The 15301-nt window shown below is 38.7% G+C and overlaps 1 protein-coding gene across 3 annotated transcripts in view; it reads left to right on the top strand.

Annotated features, from left to right (window-relative positions):
- Window positions 1-15301, top strand: part of ALK (ALK receptor tyrosine kinase) — a 310521-nt gene that overhangs the window by 93239 nt on the left and 201981 nt on the right. For all 3 annotated transcript variants that reach the window (XM_014877491.2, XM_088161050.1, XM_088161049.1), the window contains exon 3: window positions 1669-1833. In XM_014877491.2, coding sequence (XP_014732977.2) covers window positions 1669-1833 — 165 coding nt within the window. The remainder of the gene's footprint in view (window positions 1-1668; window positions 1834-15301) is intronic.

The raw sequence follows: 15301 nt of genomic DNA, 5'->3' as shown, positions 1-15301 counted from the left end.
CAGAGTTAAAAAAAAATTTTTTTTTGGTTTTTACTTTTTGGGTTTGGTTTTGCTTTGTTTTTTTGGTTTCTTTTTAAGACCATCTAAGGGACTAGAAATAACTGGTCTGAGGTTTGATATGATATTGCAGTAGTAAACTGCATGAATATATCCACAGTTCTCTGCTGCCTAAATTGAAGTGTGCTTCATGTATCATGAAATTTATATTGATAACTTAGAGGCCTGAAGAGAGTAGGGGCTTGTGCATTTGGATTTAAGGAAATGTGTGTAATTCTTGTTACTGCTGCTTGTGGTGTAAATGAATTCCTTGTGTTATATGGTTTCCCTGGTGTTGTGAAGTGTTTAAAACACCGAGTGAATGATAAAGTACTTGGTTAAGAAAATCAAATATAAACTGGAAAAAAGACTGTTCCTTCCAACTTGCTGTTAAAAAGGGTAATTAACTGGGAAAAGTATAGCAAGAGGGCAATAGTATTAACCTTCAGATTAGAAAATATTTTATCACCAGGAGAATAGGCTGAACTACATAAATCTGTGCCCACAAAGAAGAAATTAGATTTCAACAGAGAATGTAATTGAAGTTTAAAAAAATTAGTTAATTTCACTAATGTTGATTCAGATTATCTGTTTCACCTGCATAGTATCCCAAGACAGAACGACAGTGCAGAATACTCCAAGGAGCAGCTGTATTTTTTTTCTCCCTTGGCTTTTTCAAATGGATCTAGCCTGTTCAGAAACACTGAGTTAGTTCTAAAATCATTTCTTTCTCTTATTGAATATTGTGTTGATTGCTGACTGTGGTGACAAAAGCAAATGTATACTGGGCATTCCAGAAAACAGAATGATCTTGGCAATTAAAAGTAAAATCCTTGCAGGTTTTCACTGCATGTTGTGGTAAGCAACTTGAGCTGTGTGTGATGGTAAACTGGACACTGCAGAGTGAATCATAGTTGTACCAGCAAGGTAATGGGTTTCCCTAGAGAAACATCTCAAAAAGAGAAATTTCTGTTGGAGGCAATTGCTGTCTGTGCTGCCTGGAGGCTGAAACTGTACAGCAGCAAGTCTGATCTCTGCTGGTTCTGTTGTCTCAGGAAAGAGTTTCAAACCCCAGGGGTCAGAATGTCACCTCCTGGGGTACAGTGCCTATGATTTCCAGCACATTCCATATGCCCAGGATAGGTGACTGTCTTTGTAGAGACCTGGACTCACTGAGATGGAACATGGGTGTGAATCACGTTAGGAGTCTTTGCACTTTAATGGTCCTGGTTGAATTTGAAGCAGCATCCCAGAAAAGATTGGCTTTCTGTCCAATTTCATCCATTGACTAAGCTATTTTCCTTTTAATCCAGATGATGCCTTTCCCTAATTTAGCTTGAGCTGCCCTTTGACCTGTCCTGAAGGGGAATTACTGGCTCTTGGGTATTCCTTTTGATTTGCTGCTGCCTCTATAATGAACCTCCTTGTGCAGCCCATTTCAGGCCCATTTTTTGCCTGTCTGTTTATGGAATTCCCTATTGCTTTTTACCTCATTATAGGAAAAAAATCAAGCCCTAACTTACTGAAGTATAAAATGAATGTGCATGCACATGTATGTATACCTACCTTCGAGCACAGAAGACACGAGATTTAATTAACCTGGCATGTTTTATGTCCATTTTATTTTTCCAGTATTCGACTGCAACTTTGAATCTCCTTGTGAACTAGAGTATTCCTTTATCTCAAAAGATCAAGAAACCCCCAACAATGCCTGGGTCAGACTGAATGCAGAGGAAATCTCGAAGCTAAACTTCCCAGATGGGCTGGAGAGAGATCACTCTGAGGGCACATCCAAAGGTAAGATGAATACAGCTGTGTAAGGCCATCGGTAGTGGTTGGTTTTAAAATAAAAACACCCTTGCTTCCACTCCCTAAAATAACCATAACAGAAAAACCCAAAACCCTGCCCAAACAAACAAGTCCTCTTGAAGTGCTAAAGACAGCTATAATCCCTTTGCTTCAACAGACAATGAATGAAAACAAAGTGACAAACAAAAGGAGGGTCGTTCTGTACAGGAGACATCTGCTTTCACCTAAAGGCAAGCTCCATCATATATCCAGGAAGCAAAGTATCAAATACAGTCTTGTGCAAAATCTGAATTGGGCTGGCCCATGGCATGGATGATATTTGGATGAAAACTGTACTATGGTGCCTGTGTTTAAGGTCATTCAGTGTTTGGAAGAGTCTGGCCTTATCTTTGCTTTAGGTCCTGTTTACCACTTGTGTGTTTGCAGACCATTTTAGGCAATATCCTTTTGTCCAGGGCTTAGGTTGTCTGTTTGGTAAGAAAACAAAGATGGGCTTTGTCCTTAATATAAGAAAAAAGATCCTGTCTCTAAAGAGAGCTAGGAGGTCTCAAAAGATGAGAGTGCAACAGACTTTTTTCTTTTCTTGGAAAAAAAACTGGTTTGTTGGAATTTTTTCCTGCTTAATGATCATATCTGTGAACTGCAGCATATTTCATTAAGACTGTAAGTTTTGAAAAGATTTTTAGGTATATTTGTGTTCTTCTAATCCTTCTTCTGGGAAAGCAGAAAAATTCTTAACATCCTTTCAGCTGTTAGTGACACCTGCTTGGAACTTTTCTCTGGAAGGTGGTGTTGATGAGAATGGACCTACGAAAATGAAAAATGGGGAGTTAGAGCTACAAACTTTATCCAGGAAAACAAAGGTGTCAGGAAGGAAAACATAAATTTCAAGGGATATGGAACAGTTCCCATAGTAGGAAAAACTAAACAGACAAAGATTCACTATTCTATCTCTGATAGCAGGGGTTAGAGGTCTTTAAAAAGCAGATTGAAGAGCACTGGAAAGCAGCTGTGAAGTCGCTGGGTTCCGGGTTTAGGAGACATTTTTCATACAGTACCTGAATAAATGGTGCTAATAAAATACCTGAATTAATGTTGTGGGGCCAGAAGTGTGCATAAGTTTAAAGAAAGATCAGATGAATTCTTGCAGAATACATTCACCACTGGATGTTTAATTTAATAGTCTGTTTAGAGTCAAGAAGCCTCTTACCCCAAAGACTGCAAGTGAAAGGGTTCTTTTCTTAGGTGCCAGCATTGGAGACAGAATTTGACTTTGCAGAGCTGCAGTCTGACTGCTCATGACAGTTCTTATGTTCAGGCAAATATTGAGGAAATTTTCTGTGCCGCTTTCATTCATATTCCATTTTCTCATCCATACCAAGAGTATAGTACTTTTCCCCAGATAGCCATTATAAATTAACTTTTAAGGCCCATTGATTCATCAGCAGACCAAGTCATTTTGCTGTGATCTGTGTCATGTGTAAAGCAGATGAACCACATTTGTGCTGCATGCAAATATCTTCTAATTTCTGCATCAATGAACATCCACACGCATACTGAATTTCTTCCTACAAAGGTACAGTTCAGGGAAAGTTTGAGGTAAATCAGAATTTCTTCTTTGTTCTTCTTTTTCTTAAATTCTAGTGCAAGCTGTCTGCCCCTGAAATTTAGGAGTTAAAACCTTGTTTTGAATTGGGAAGAAGAGCTGTAATTTTCCTGGAGTGGGGGAAAAAATGGGGAAAACCCACAAGGAAGTAAATGTATCATTCCAGGTGAAGAGTCTGGCCAGGACTCCATGGTGCTACGTGTTGTCAATGTATGATTCTTTTGGATCCTTTTCAGTAAAGTTATATCTTTGTCTAACAAAGTTTTAGATATCTGTCAAAGCAGGAGAAAGGGAGATCGTTGGCTGGCCTTGCAGCCCAAAACCAAAGGTGGTATTGGTTGATGATTTCCAATTGCCTATTGGGTTAAAATTCTATTTCTAAGCCCAAAGGTTAGGGGTTCTCATCTGGAATATAGGCAGCTTAGGCTGAAACTTGTGTTCTTCTGTTTTCTTCTATTCTGAGGGGCAGGTAACCAGTGTCAAATTGATCGAGTGGATTTAGATTTGTGGGGCATTAGAGTGGATTATTTTGCATGGATTATTTGCTTGTGTATGTGTGTGCTTGTTTTTTTAAATTACCAGGCATGTTGGACATAGTGGTAATTTTTTCCCAGTAGATCTGTAGGTCTGCAACTCATCGATGACTGTAACTCTTGCATGTATAAAGACTCATTTGAAAATCAACACTTGGAGCTAGCATCTCTCTATTTTAAATCACTTTAATTACAGCTGTTTGGCACAGATAGTTGTGTGGTCTGTTTCCATCTGAAATAATTAAGCACAGTAGTTCCAACCCCCACTGTTTCCTGCAAATTGTACTTGCAATTATCTCAATCTCATTTCATCTCCTTTGCAGACAGTAATGCACAGAGATAAACAGATAGCTTAACTAGATTTTGGGATGGTTTAGCTCATCCTTGTCACCTGGTTATCAAGTCATGGCAAGACATTGATAGAGACAAATGGCTCTGGTATGATTCATTAGATTACACATGAGTTTCTGTAAAACGTTCAGTAGAAAATAATTGGTAGATCTCCCAAAGAGACACATTGGAAGAATTTCTGTATTTTTACTCCTGTCCCAGCAGCATGGTACGGCTCAGTGTCAAGAAATCAGAAGTCAGCATGAATTAAGCCTCCTAGAGGAAGAGCTAACTCCTGATGTCTCAGCATCTGGTTGCAGTCACAGCTGAGCAATCCACTCACTTGGCATGTTCAGCATGTAGTGTCACACAAATCATTGATCTTCTGGATAGGAATAGATGGTGAGGTGGCAGAGTTTGATATTAAATTATTCAGGGTAAAAGATGGAAGGTCTAGTTTGCAAGGAATTGAAAAGGGATGCTTAACCAGCTAATAGTGGCAGGTGAAATTTAGTGCAGATTATTTGAATTGAGGTGGTGGGAGACACAATCAGAGTTTGGGATATATGCAGACAGATTCTGAGCTGGTTACTGTCACTTAAGCTGATTTAAGGGTTAGAATAGAACTGTGAAAGCATCACCTCAGTAGCAGTCACAAAATAAATGTGATTTGGGGGCTTACTGGGAAGGGAGTGGAAAATAGGAACTCTATGCTGTAGTGTAAATGTGTGGGGCAGCTGTATTTAGAACTCAGTCTTCTGTTCTGCATCCCATGCATCAAAACTCTTTTAGTACAGCTGGGAAAGTTTTTAAAAGAATGGAAACAAAGATGATGAAGTATGTAATAGCTGTCTTCTAGGAACACTTAAATTGACTAGGGCTACCCTGCCTGCAAGAGGCATCTAAAGGAATACATGCAGGGTTGTATAGAAATCAGAAATTTATAAAATATATATAAAGGTTTATAAGCTCCCAAGGGTTTGTAAAGCACTGAAAGGATGAGTACAGAAGGAATATTTGATATTTCTTCTAATACAGTATTGAACAGCATCAAGCAAAATTATTAGATGTCAGGTGAAACAAAAGGAGATCCCTCAGTATTTAACAAACAGTGAAACTGGAACTTTTTTCCCAGGGTATTGTTGTTGCTGGAACCTTCTGTGGGTGTGCAAATTGACAGGATATGTGCAGAGAAGAGAAATAGTTACAGCTACTAAATTCTCTGTAGAATCTTTTGTGGTTCAGAAAGTCCTCGTGTGACTGGAGGCCAGGGTGGTGAGGGACAACTGTTTGCTTTCCCTGTTCATACATTCTTTTTCTATTTCCAGCTGTCTGTTCTCAGAGGCAAATGTTTAAAGTTAATAGATCTTTGGTCTGAGAGGGTTGGTGTGGTGGTGTGTTCCTTGCTCACCTCCCAGCCTGGGCTTAGCTTCCTTTTGAAAAATGGTAGCAATGTATTAACAGTTTTAGACCAATTCAGAGAGAAAAGTTGCTATTTAAATATTTGATATTATTTGCTCTTCTGCTAAAGCCTTGGGAATGCTATCAAACCATGCAAAAATATCGAGTATTTGGTAGGAAGAACTGCAGGACTGTTTGCCTATAGAAATGTAGGTTAGGGAGGCTAGCAAGGTTTTGATTTTTTAAAATTTTTGCTAAAATGCTTCACTCTCTCCTGTTCCCCCCATCTTGTAAGCGGACAAGTAAGTGAGAGAATCACTGGTGTCTGCCAGCGAGGCCCCTGAAGATCTGCTGGAGTTATTCACATTTCCAAGTCTAACTTATGTAACTTTCTGCAGGGTCAGAGATTTAAGGTTAAAGTTCCACTGATGTGCTCAAGACCAACAGGAAAACCCCCACTGTTGGGATCTGAATTGGGTCTGTACATGCTGTAATGAGTAGAAAATCCATTGTGGATTACTAGACTTCTTTTAATTCATGAATAAGCAAAAAGATGCTATAAAAAATTCAAGCATTCTGCATCACTGACTGCATTTATTTATTTTGACAAGTGTGATTAATTTTTAATTATTCATGATCCTTCATAATATATTATACCAGAAAATGCACTGCAGTCTATTGTAATGAAAGATGAGGAACTGGAGATCTTGCAACTGTGGCAGTATTTCCTAAGGAGGCAGGTGAGACAACCCAGTCTGTGGTTAGAAGGAAGGAATCTGCAGGCCAAGGAAGTTGCACTTTCAGCTGCATGGATATATGTTTTTGTCATGCTCAAGGTAGAGAGTCATTTGCCTCTCTGATAAACCTGAAATGGGTCAAACCATCCATAAATTCTATGCCTCTCAACTCTTTGACTCTCTTGAGTCAAACCCAGAGTTTTCTGTACTATGGAGCCTCTAAGATACAGCACTGAGTTTGACATCCATCAGGGATGGCTTAAGAATCATCAGCAAGTGGGACTTTTCAGAATTTGCCTTTCCTGTTAGCTTATTGCAGTGCAGGTATTTTCCTTCCTCCAGAGATGCACTGGTTCAGCTTCCTGCAATGTTGTGCTGCCCAGGGACTTTGGCAGGCAGTAATTGTGGTCCCTGATCCAAGACCACAGTTGGGGCTTCATTCTGAATCTTACAAGGAAGAGAGAGACCCACTACTACAAAGTTAATCCTTTCTATTTAAGGAGGCAGGACCAGTAGCAGCTGGACCAAAAACATCTGCATGCAAACTGATTCCAGGTCTGATCAAATGTCAGAGTGATCTGGTTTTAACCATAAATGCAGTTTTAAATGGGAAGGATTAAATTCTTGACCGCTCCTGACTATGGTTGTGCAAGTGGGTTGCCTGCTTCTCTTTTAAATCTTGTGATTCTAGATGAAATAAGTGAATTTCTGCTTCTGTGATTTGAAGATTTCAGGAACAGGAAAATATGCAGCTGCTTGATAAAAATTTCAGATGAAGAGATAAGTTGTGGAGGTATGACCACTATTGCAAGTAAAAATCAAAAAAGTAATAAGTCACCCTGTGCAAATGTGAAGACCAGTTGAGACAACTTCTTAATGGAAAATGTAGATTAAACTTTCATGAAGGATGGCAGGGGAATTGGGAGATGAATGAGGACAGTGGCCCTAACCAGCCACTGATTAGTTGAAGAGCTCTTATGTAAGTTCTAAAACAAGAAGTATCTGCATATTGTGTTAATGTGGTTTTAATTTTTGTAATTATTTCTAAAGAAATGGAGCAAGGCTAAGGCCCTGAGCATATTAGCAAATGGAAGATAATGAACTGCAGGATTATAAAATGGCTGTTGACTTTAATTTATGATTCCTCAGACAAAGAAGAATGAGGCGGATAATAAAAGATAATAAATAATATTTTGTTTCAGATTATCACTTTATTAACAAAACAGTAGAGTATAAATCAGTGTGGGCTTGCAAGAAATAAGTAGGTGATAAGTTATTTTTCATGTAAAACTCAAGCAGAAAAAATACTTGTATCACTTAAAATTCCACCAAAAAAAAAATTTAAAAAAGGGGAAAAACCATCTTAGAAAGAGATAGCTATTTACCACGGGAAAGAATAAAGAGTAAGGAGAGTAGCTGGGCTCACACTCGACAGACAAAAGTTTTCCCTTTACATTAATTCTTATACTGGTTTGAGGATATGCCTTGATCTTGTAGAATTGATCCAGCTTATGTGTCTTTTGAACAAGCTATCAGAGGTATTTCTCATTTAGTAAATCGTTACATGGAGTTTGAGATCTTGACACCTTAGGCCTGGAAAAAGAAACAACAAACCAAGAACTGTTTTTCAGGAGAATTTCTATCTAGAGAAAAAATGCTTTTGAACCTGTCACAAATTTTGACAAAAAACTTGCATACCTAAATGTTTATTGCCTCCCTCTCTAATGCTAGAGAAGAATGTGGATCATCCTAGTTCAATCTAGATGGCTGAATAGTCTTTAAAATATCACTGCTATGATATGATGCCACCCTAGTTTTGTTATTTATATGCCTTCAGATAAACTGCAGTATCCCATGAAGATTTGAGAACTTCTGGACTTTTTGTACTTTCATTTACTTCAAGTGGGATTCAGTTTCCTATTAGTTATTTTCCTCTTTAAGATTTAGTCAGTGACTCAGTGGAAATAATTGTTGTGTGTGAGTTGAAGGATCAGCTACATACCACAAGTGAAACAGGAGAAGAATTAAGCGAGGTCTGGAAGTAACACTGACTGAAAATTATTCATCAATCTTACTGCAAATGAGAGATTTATGGATTTGTAGGGATGACTATCAAGTTATTTGTATACAAAGAGGGTGTTTAGAATTAAAAATATTATTTACAGCGAATAGTTCTGGCTGTTCTTGATGAGATTTAGATTTTGAGACTCAATTTGGCAGCATAAACGTATCAAGTGTTACAGCACATACCCATAGGAATTTATGTAACATTAAGACACTAAATGCAAACCAAACTTGCTTCCAGGGTCCACTGGGCTGTGGAGAAGGAAAAATACAGCCTTTTTATAAGGATCAGATGCCATCTCATACTGTGTCAGTAAAAAAATGGACCAGGTGTTCCTAGCATTTTGCAGCTTGCTCTTCTCATTAGGGCTACACTCGTGCTTTGCTATTTCAAAATTATTTCCCTTTAATGAGCCTGCTCTAAAGAGGCAAATGATTGTCTCACTGTAGGACAGTGTGTTTGTTTATAGTGTAGGTATGTATTTATACAGACTATGGATAAGCACGTGGGTTTGTTGATTTTAGAAGTCTTGTTTGTTCACTCCTTAATTCAGTGAAGACTTGCATGCAACATTCAGCAGTCTGTTCCCCAAGCTGAAGAAGAAAAATTAATTTCAGTGTGCATCAGATGTTAGTATGCTCTAATGGCTTGCTGCATACCTGTGACTAATGTACTCCAACAAGTATATCCAGAAAAGGCAGAGACAATGAAGAACAAATGGGTTGTAAAATGGTCTCTTTCTCACTCCTAATGACAGCTTCTCCTCAGCAAGACGAGAGGCATGTTAAAAGGACAGCTGGAGGGAAGTGTGTCCAGTTCTTGGCTGTGTTTGACCTTTTTATAGGAATTTACTGGATTAACACGCATATGTAATTTTTTCCCCTCTGTAGTGTAGAGACAATATCCTTTATCATGAAATGCTTGTGTATGTCCATGCACATGTTGTGTTCAGAGGGTTTTTAAAATTGAACTTTTTAAACATGGAAAACTCACATTTGCAAAAAATCTTCAATGGATTAATAAGTTGTTTGGTAGTTTTGATTTCTTTCTAGCCTACCTGCTTCTTCTGTTTTCTGTGTGTTTATTTTTTTACCATGCCAAATGCAATGTATGGTAAAGAAGTGTCAGCAAGACCCTGTGAGCCTGGCAGCCCCTTGGCTGCATTTTGGCAAACCTTACCAAGCATGGTCTCACTATATCCATTGCCAAATACTACAATAACTTGTGCTTCTCCAGCACTTCACCTAGGAGGCTCTGAGAATGCTCTACTAAATAAGGCACTTCTTATGGCTTTAAAGAATTGGGAGAAGTGTTTCTCCCTGTTGTCACAGAGTGTGATTAAATCAGTAGCCCAAGGTGAGTTGTGTTCCCTGCTGCACCAAACTCGTGTCCTTAACAGCTTGCACCTTAGCTGGTGCTAACAATTGTTGGAGCCTCTTGATCCCCATGAAGTTGGCTTGCTCCACTGGTAGTGAATAAATGTTATCATGTGGGATTTTCTACACAACTCTTCTGTGAGATTATGTTAAAAACATCATCAAATTGACAAGAACTGAAGAGTTTTTTGCTGTTATTCTTCTCCTCAGTGTTCCATTACAGAACATATCTTACATATCTGTGCTTGGGTGAATACATTAAAAGAACTTTAAAAAGCTAAGAGGTTTTACTGCTGTGACTCTTGCCAAGAACAAAGTCCAGCTAATTAATCAGAAATAAGAAATTGGTAATTTAGAACTGTGGTAGAGAAAATATCATGATTCAGTCAGGATCTTAGTGTGGATGAAGCTAAACCCAAGTACAGTTTAACCACTTTGGTAAATTTGGGTAAAGAGAGGATTGATTTTTAATATTTCTGTCCTTGGTTTTCTGATTAAGTTCAAGTTGTTTAGCTGTAATTCTGTAAAGAATGTGTTGATACCAATGCTTTTTTAATATCTTTTTTCTCACAATTACATGTACTAATTCAGAGGTGTTGCAAGAAATATTCCCCTAGCTGTACCTTCAGAAGTTAACTCTTACAGAAATTGTTAATATTAAAGCTCACTGAAGTAGTTTTGTTTACCTTTACCTTGAAGGGGATGGGACCTCTGAGCTTAGTCGTTTTCTCGTATAGTAGCTTAAACTCAGCATGCTTATTTTATCCCACTCAAAATAACCAAACAAGGTTGCAGAGTTCAAGACAAGATATTGAATGAGAATTGTTTCCTATCTTTAAAAACTAAATTTCATTATATCATGCAATGCCTGTTTTGGGGGCCCCAAGCAACTTGCCTACATTCTAATGAATAATCATCCTTTCAATTATGAGCTAGAAGCTATCCCTGAAGTTTCATCTGTTTTCTTTGTTTGCTTGTTTTGAGAGCACAGTGAACAAACAGATGGTAGAATGCATGAAGATGAGAATGGCCATACTGGGAGAGCAGGAGAGGGAAGAAAACTGATGGCTGGACTTCCCCAGATGTTGTCTCACTCCTCAGACAGGCTGTGCCAGAGACTGTGAGCCAAGGGAAGCAATAGAACATGGCCCTCCCGTGTTATGTTGTAACTCTGCTGGGGAACATACCACAGTATTTCCTTGTTGATTTGGGACCTCCAGTCCTAGGCCCTGTTCCTTTGTTGAGCAACAGTTCCTTTCTGTGCAATAAATTAAATTGTAAGGAAATCGCTTTCTCTAAGTCCCTCTGAGTCCCTTTAGTCTCAGTAGCTCAGGCTTTCTCATCTATCAAATGCATGCAATTTGGAAATATGTGCCCTTCATCTTTCACCTTCCACAACTAAACAGGCTTTTATAAAAGTTAAATACAAGTCACTATCTTTTGTTAAAATTAAAACACTGCATTTAAAAAAAAATAATTTATAATTCACATTAGTGGTTCTTATCAGATGTAAAGTCAAATGAAAGCCAGCCTTGATAGCTGAATGCTTCAGTGTCACAACAGAGATGAGAGAAGTGAGGACCACTTACTTCTAAATGGAATTTCCTTATGAATTTAAGAAATGTAATAGTGGGCTTCTAGCCATTGTTCTGCTTTTTTTTTTTTTCCTATTCTGTGTCTCTGAGAAGATCTAACCACTCTTCTGGGAGAGGCTGTCTTTCTAAATTATCTCATGTAAACATGAGTAAAAAAGGTGATGAGTAGATTTCTCCACGTTTGAAAATATGTTCAAACAGCAGAAGCAGAAGATTTGTTACTTGCCATTGCCTGTGTTAAAAGGATAAACTTGATGAAGGACTGAACTGCAATAATTCACCTTGTGTGTTGCTTTTAGTGGAGGACATGTTGCTGCTTTCCTGTGCCTCCAGTGGGGAAGTGGAAAGGTCAGGCACTGAAGGGAAGCATTTTTCTGTGTACCACAGATCTCTGGCAGTAATTTAGAACTTTGCAAGGCACTTAAACAGCATAATAAAGGTTAGATCACAACTCCTTTTCACCTGTCGCAGTAGGTTTGTTTATCAGAGAAAAGCCCAAGCTGCAGAGCTCCAGTATTGATTTTGAGCAGAAGGTTCAAGGATGTTCCATTTTCAAGGTGTTTACTCAGAGCATGGAAGAAACAAAAAGCCCATGTTAAAACAACATTAGGATGCAGGTGTAATTCCGGTCTCTGTGTTTTTCTCTGAAGGTGTGAAAGAATTTGAGGAGGAGACAGAGGTTGTTCTGTATTTGGCTGCTCTAAAATATAAGAGCTTTTCAGACTACTTTTCAGTCTGGTTTGCTGCAACCCTGAACCTGGTCCAGCTGGGGGAGCGTGGCAAAAATAGAGGGATGGGAACAATGAAGTTGCCCAAAGAATAAAGAACTTTGGTGGATAAAATAACAAACATAGAAACTGAACGAACTGAGGGGCAAGAGCCAAAGACCCGGGGGTGTTTCTTGAGTAACAATATATACAGGGGTATCTGAGGGCAGGGGTCCCACCATGAGTGTGAACTGGGAACACAACCTTATATGTGACAGGTCCCAAAACAGCTGAGAACAAGAACCAGAAACACGGCCTATTATAGAATAACTCCCTTAACATACCAACTCCCATGGATACACTCTTGCCATAACCTGGCCAGGTGTCTCCCTCTCAGTATCCTTCTTCCCATGGTCTCAGGTTGATGCCTCCTGCATAAACTATTGAGGCTAAATCACTATTTATCCCAGCCAGTTCTGTTCCCACAGACTACCAGCTATTGATAGGGCAGGGTCTGCCTGCCTGCCTGAGCTGATTCTACATGTCAACAACACCACTTCATTAGAGGGGAAAGTCTGCTGTGACACATGCCTTGGAATTTTACAAACGGAACTTTCTCAGACTGGGGGAAAAGAAAAGATTGTTCTGGTGGCCTTAGTGCCCAATTGCACAGTAAGGAAATCTGTTTTAATTTTGTAGTCGTTGGTTTAGTTATCCAGCTGTCTAAGGGCGATATATTCAGTGTTATCATGTTATTAACAAATCATGATTTCTGAGGAAATAATAGCTTGCCTAGTTAATCTTTGTTTTATCATTAATTAAGGGTAAAAGGCAAGAATATGAGCAGGTATTACAAAATGTTGTATAACTTAATTCAGAAACTGTGGCTTACACCCAAAGTAATGACCTTCTCAATGACTAACCATGGCAAAGAGGTACCTGTTAAGCAAGAATAGGTTCTAAAATCAATTTCTTAGTAAAGATGCCAGGCCATTTGCAATTGGTGGCAACGGCTGAGTGAACAGCAACAATTAACATTTTTAATAGCAAGTTTCTTTAAGGACATTTATTTAAGTATGACTACCAGTGTGGCATATGTAGCTGGTTGACTTATCTGTCAATGGAGAAAAGTGAATAAGGTGTAGAAGGAGTTTTTATCTTTGAAGGATATGATCACTTAATGAGAGGACAGAAAATCTGGATCCTGGTTATACTGGAAAAACCCCAGCGATAAATGTAATGGCTTTGAAGCAAAGGATGATTAAAATGTACTCCAGGCCTTTTCAGGGTTGGTGGCTGACTTACTTCAGGCAGTTCTCTCTGTGGTCACCTTGCAAAACAGGTGGTTAATGGCAGGTGTTTGCTGTCCAAGAAGTGATTTTTGTTATGTGTTAGGCTGAACTGAATACAGAGACTTTTGGAATATTTGATGTGCTTGGATTCAGCAGTACTATTCCCAATTACCTTAAAATTAAAGAATACTCAAGAACTAGAAGTTAAAATGCTGATTATTTAGAAACTGAATGTTGGCTTCCATTAACACTACGTCTCCTATTCTGTTGTACATTGGGCTTTTGCCATAACTAAGGGATGTTTCACTGCAGGTGAAATGTTGGGAATCAGCGTTCAGTTTTTCTTTGCAGTGAGGAGACAAACCCTTGCAAAATCATGTCAGAGCTAATATGCTTCCAATAATATTGGTATTGTGCATTTGCTTATGTGCTTAGATGAATGTTTGTGTAATAGATGAGTGTTGTGTGAAGCTGAGTGCATCCATTTCTTTCCACTGATTTACAGGGGAAGGTGTCTGTCTGGACAGGTAAGGGCAGCCATAAGAATATGCTGGAGTAGTGTCAGTGCTTGAGTGATTTTTGAGCTATACTGTCATTACAGAGTGAGTGACAAAGTGTAATTGAAATAACTGAGCTCCAAATAGCTGAGGGACCTCACCTGGATGTAAAGCACTGCTTACCTTGGGGAGAGACCTTTTTTGCATGAAGGAGTTTGGCTGGGATGTTCCTGAATTAAGAGACAGGAATTGGCTGTATGGAAAAGAGGCACATTAGAGACAATGCCCTTAACCACCCTCTACTATGCTTTGGGGTTTTTTATTTTATTTGAATGAAATGATACATCTTAGAGTGCTTTGTGGGTGGACAGGTGAATTCTACTCCATTACAGCAACAAATAGATTGCCCTGTGCCTCAGTCAATGTTATATCCATTAACTCTTTGAGAGGGCGGGGTACCAAAACTGACCCTGAGTGCAAAGCTTGTAATGGGCATTGCATCAGGAATGACCTAAACAGCTTACAAAAATTAAGATTTGTTGGTTACTTGATCGGTTACTTATTACACTACTTTTATCAGCAAGCTGAACTTTTTAAAAATTAGACCGAGTTACTGAACAATTCCTTGTTGCTAAAACTATTGGTAATACAAACTGCAGAAACTTGAGTGAACTGCAGATTAGCCTCTTTCACTACCAAATGTAATCAAAGCCCCTTGTTTATTTGTGTGGCTTGTGTTTTGCTGGAGGATTTTTTTTGCTGATTTTTCTTAAAAAATGTTTTCTAAAAGGCTGCTCTGCTCCCCTCCTCTGATTTTTATCCTGTATTGTCCTTTGAAGGTATCTTTGGGATTGCTGGATGAAGGGGTACAGACTTCAGGAGGTGGCATTTTGCTAGCCCACAATTTTAATAAGTCTGTTTGTGAAATTGCTGAAGATGGTCCCAATTTCTTATTGTCGGGCTAAAGTCTGGGATAGTTTTTAAAGCCTGACAGTGTCACAAAGTGATACAAATGTGCATTGTGTCACTGGAAGCCTTGCTGCAGGTACGAGAGCAAGCATAGCAACAGCTCTTTAATCTTGGTTTTTTATTTTCTGGTGGTTTTTGCTGCAAATAAAACATGCAAAAAACTTCTTTATTTCTTATGACTGCCCAAATACTTACAGAATTTGCTTAAAATCGTGGTTAGATTTGCAAGGCTTGTCTCTTCAGGATTGGGTCTATGTGGCCCCACACAAAGCTGTTTGTTCTCCTTTTCAGAACAAGATAAGACCATAAAAATTTCTCTTCTGCACTACCTTTGGTCTTCAAAGTACT

The sequence above is a fragment of the Sturnus vulgaris genome, chromosome 3 (assembly GCF_052056855.1).
Source record: "Sturnus vulgaris isolate bStuVul1 chromosome 3, bStuVul1.hap1, whole genome shotgun sequence".
NCBI classification, from domain to species: domain Eukaryota; kingdom Metazoa; phylum Chordata; class Aves; order Passeriformes; family Sturnidae; genus Sturnus; species Sturnus vulgaris.
The sequence above is the reverse complement of the archived record's forward strand: the minus strand, read 5'-3'. Positions and strand labels throughout refer to the sequence as shown.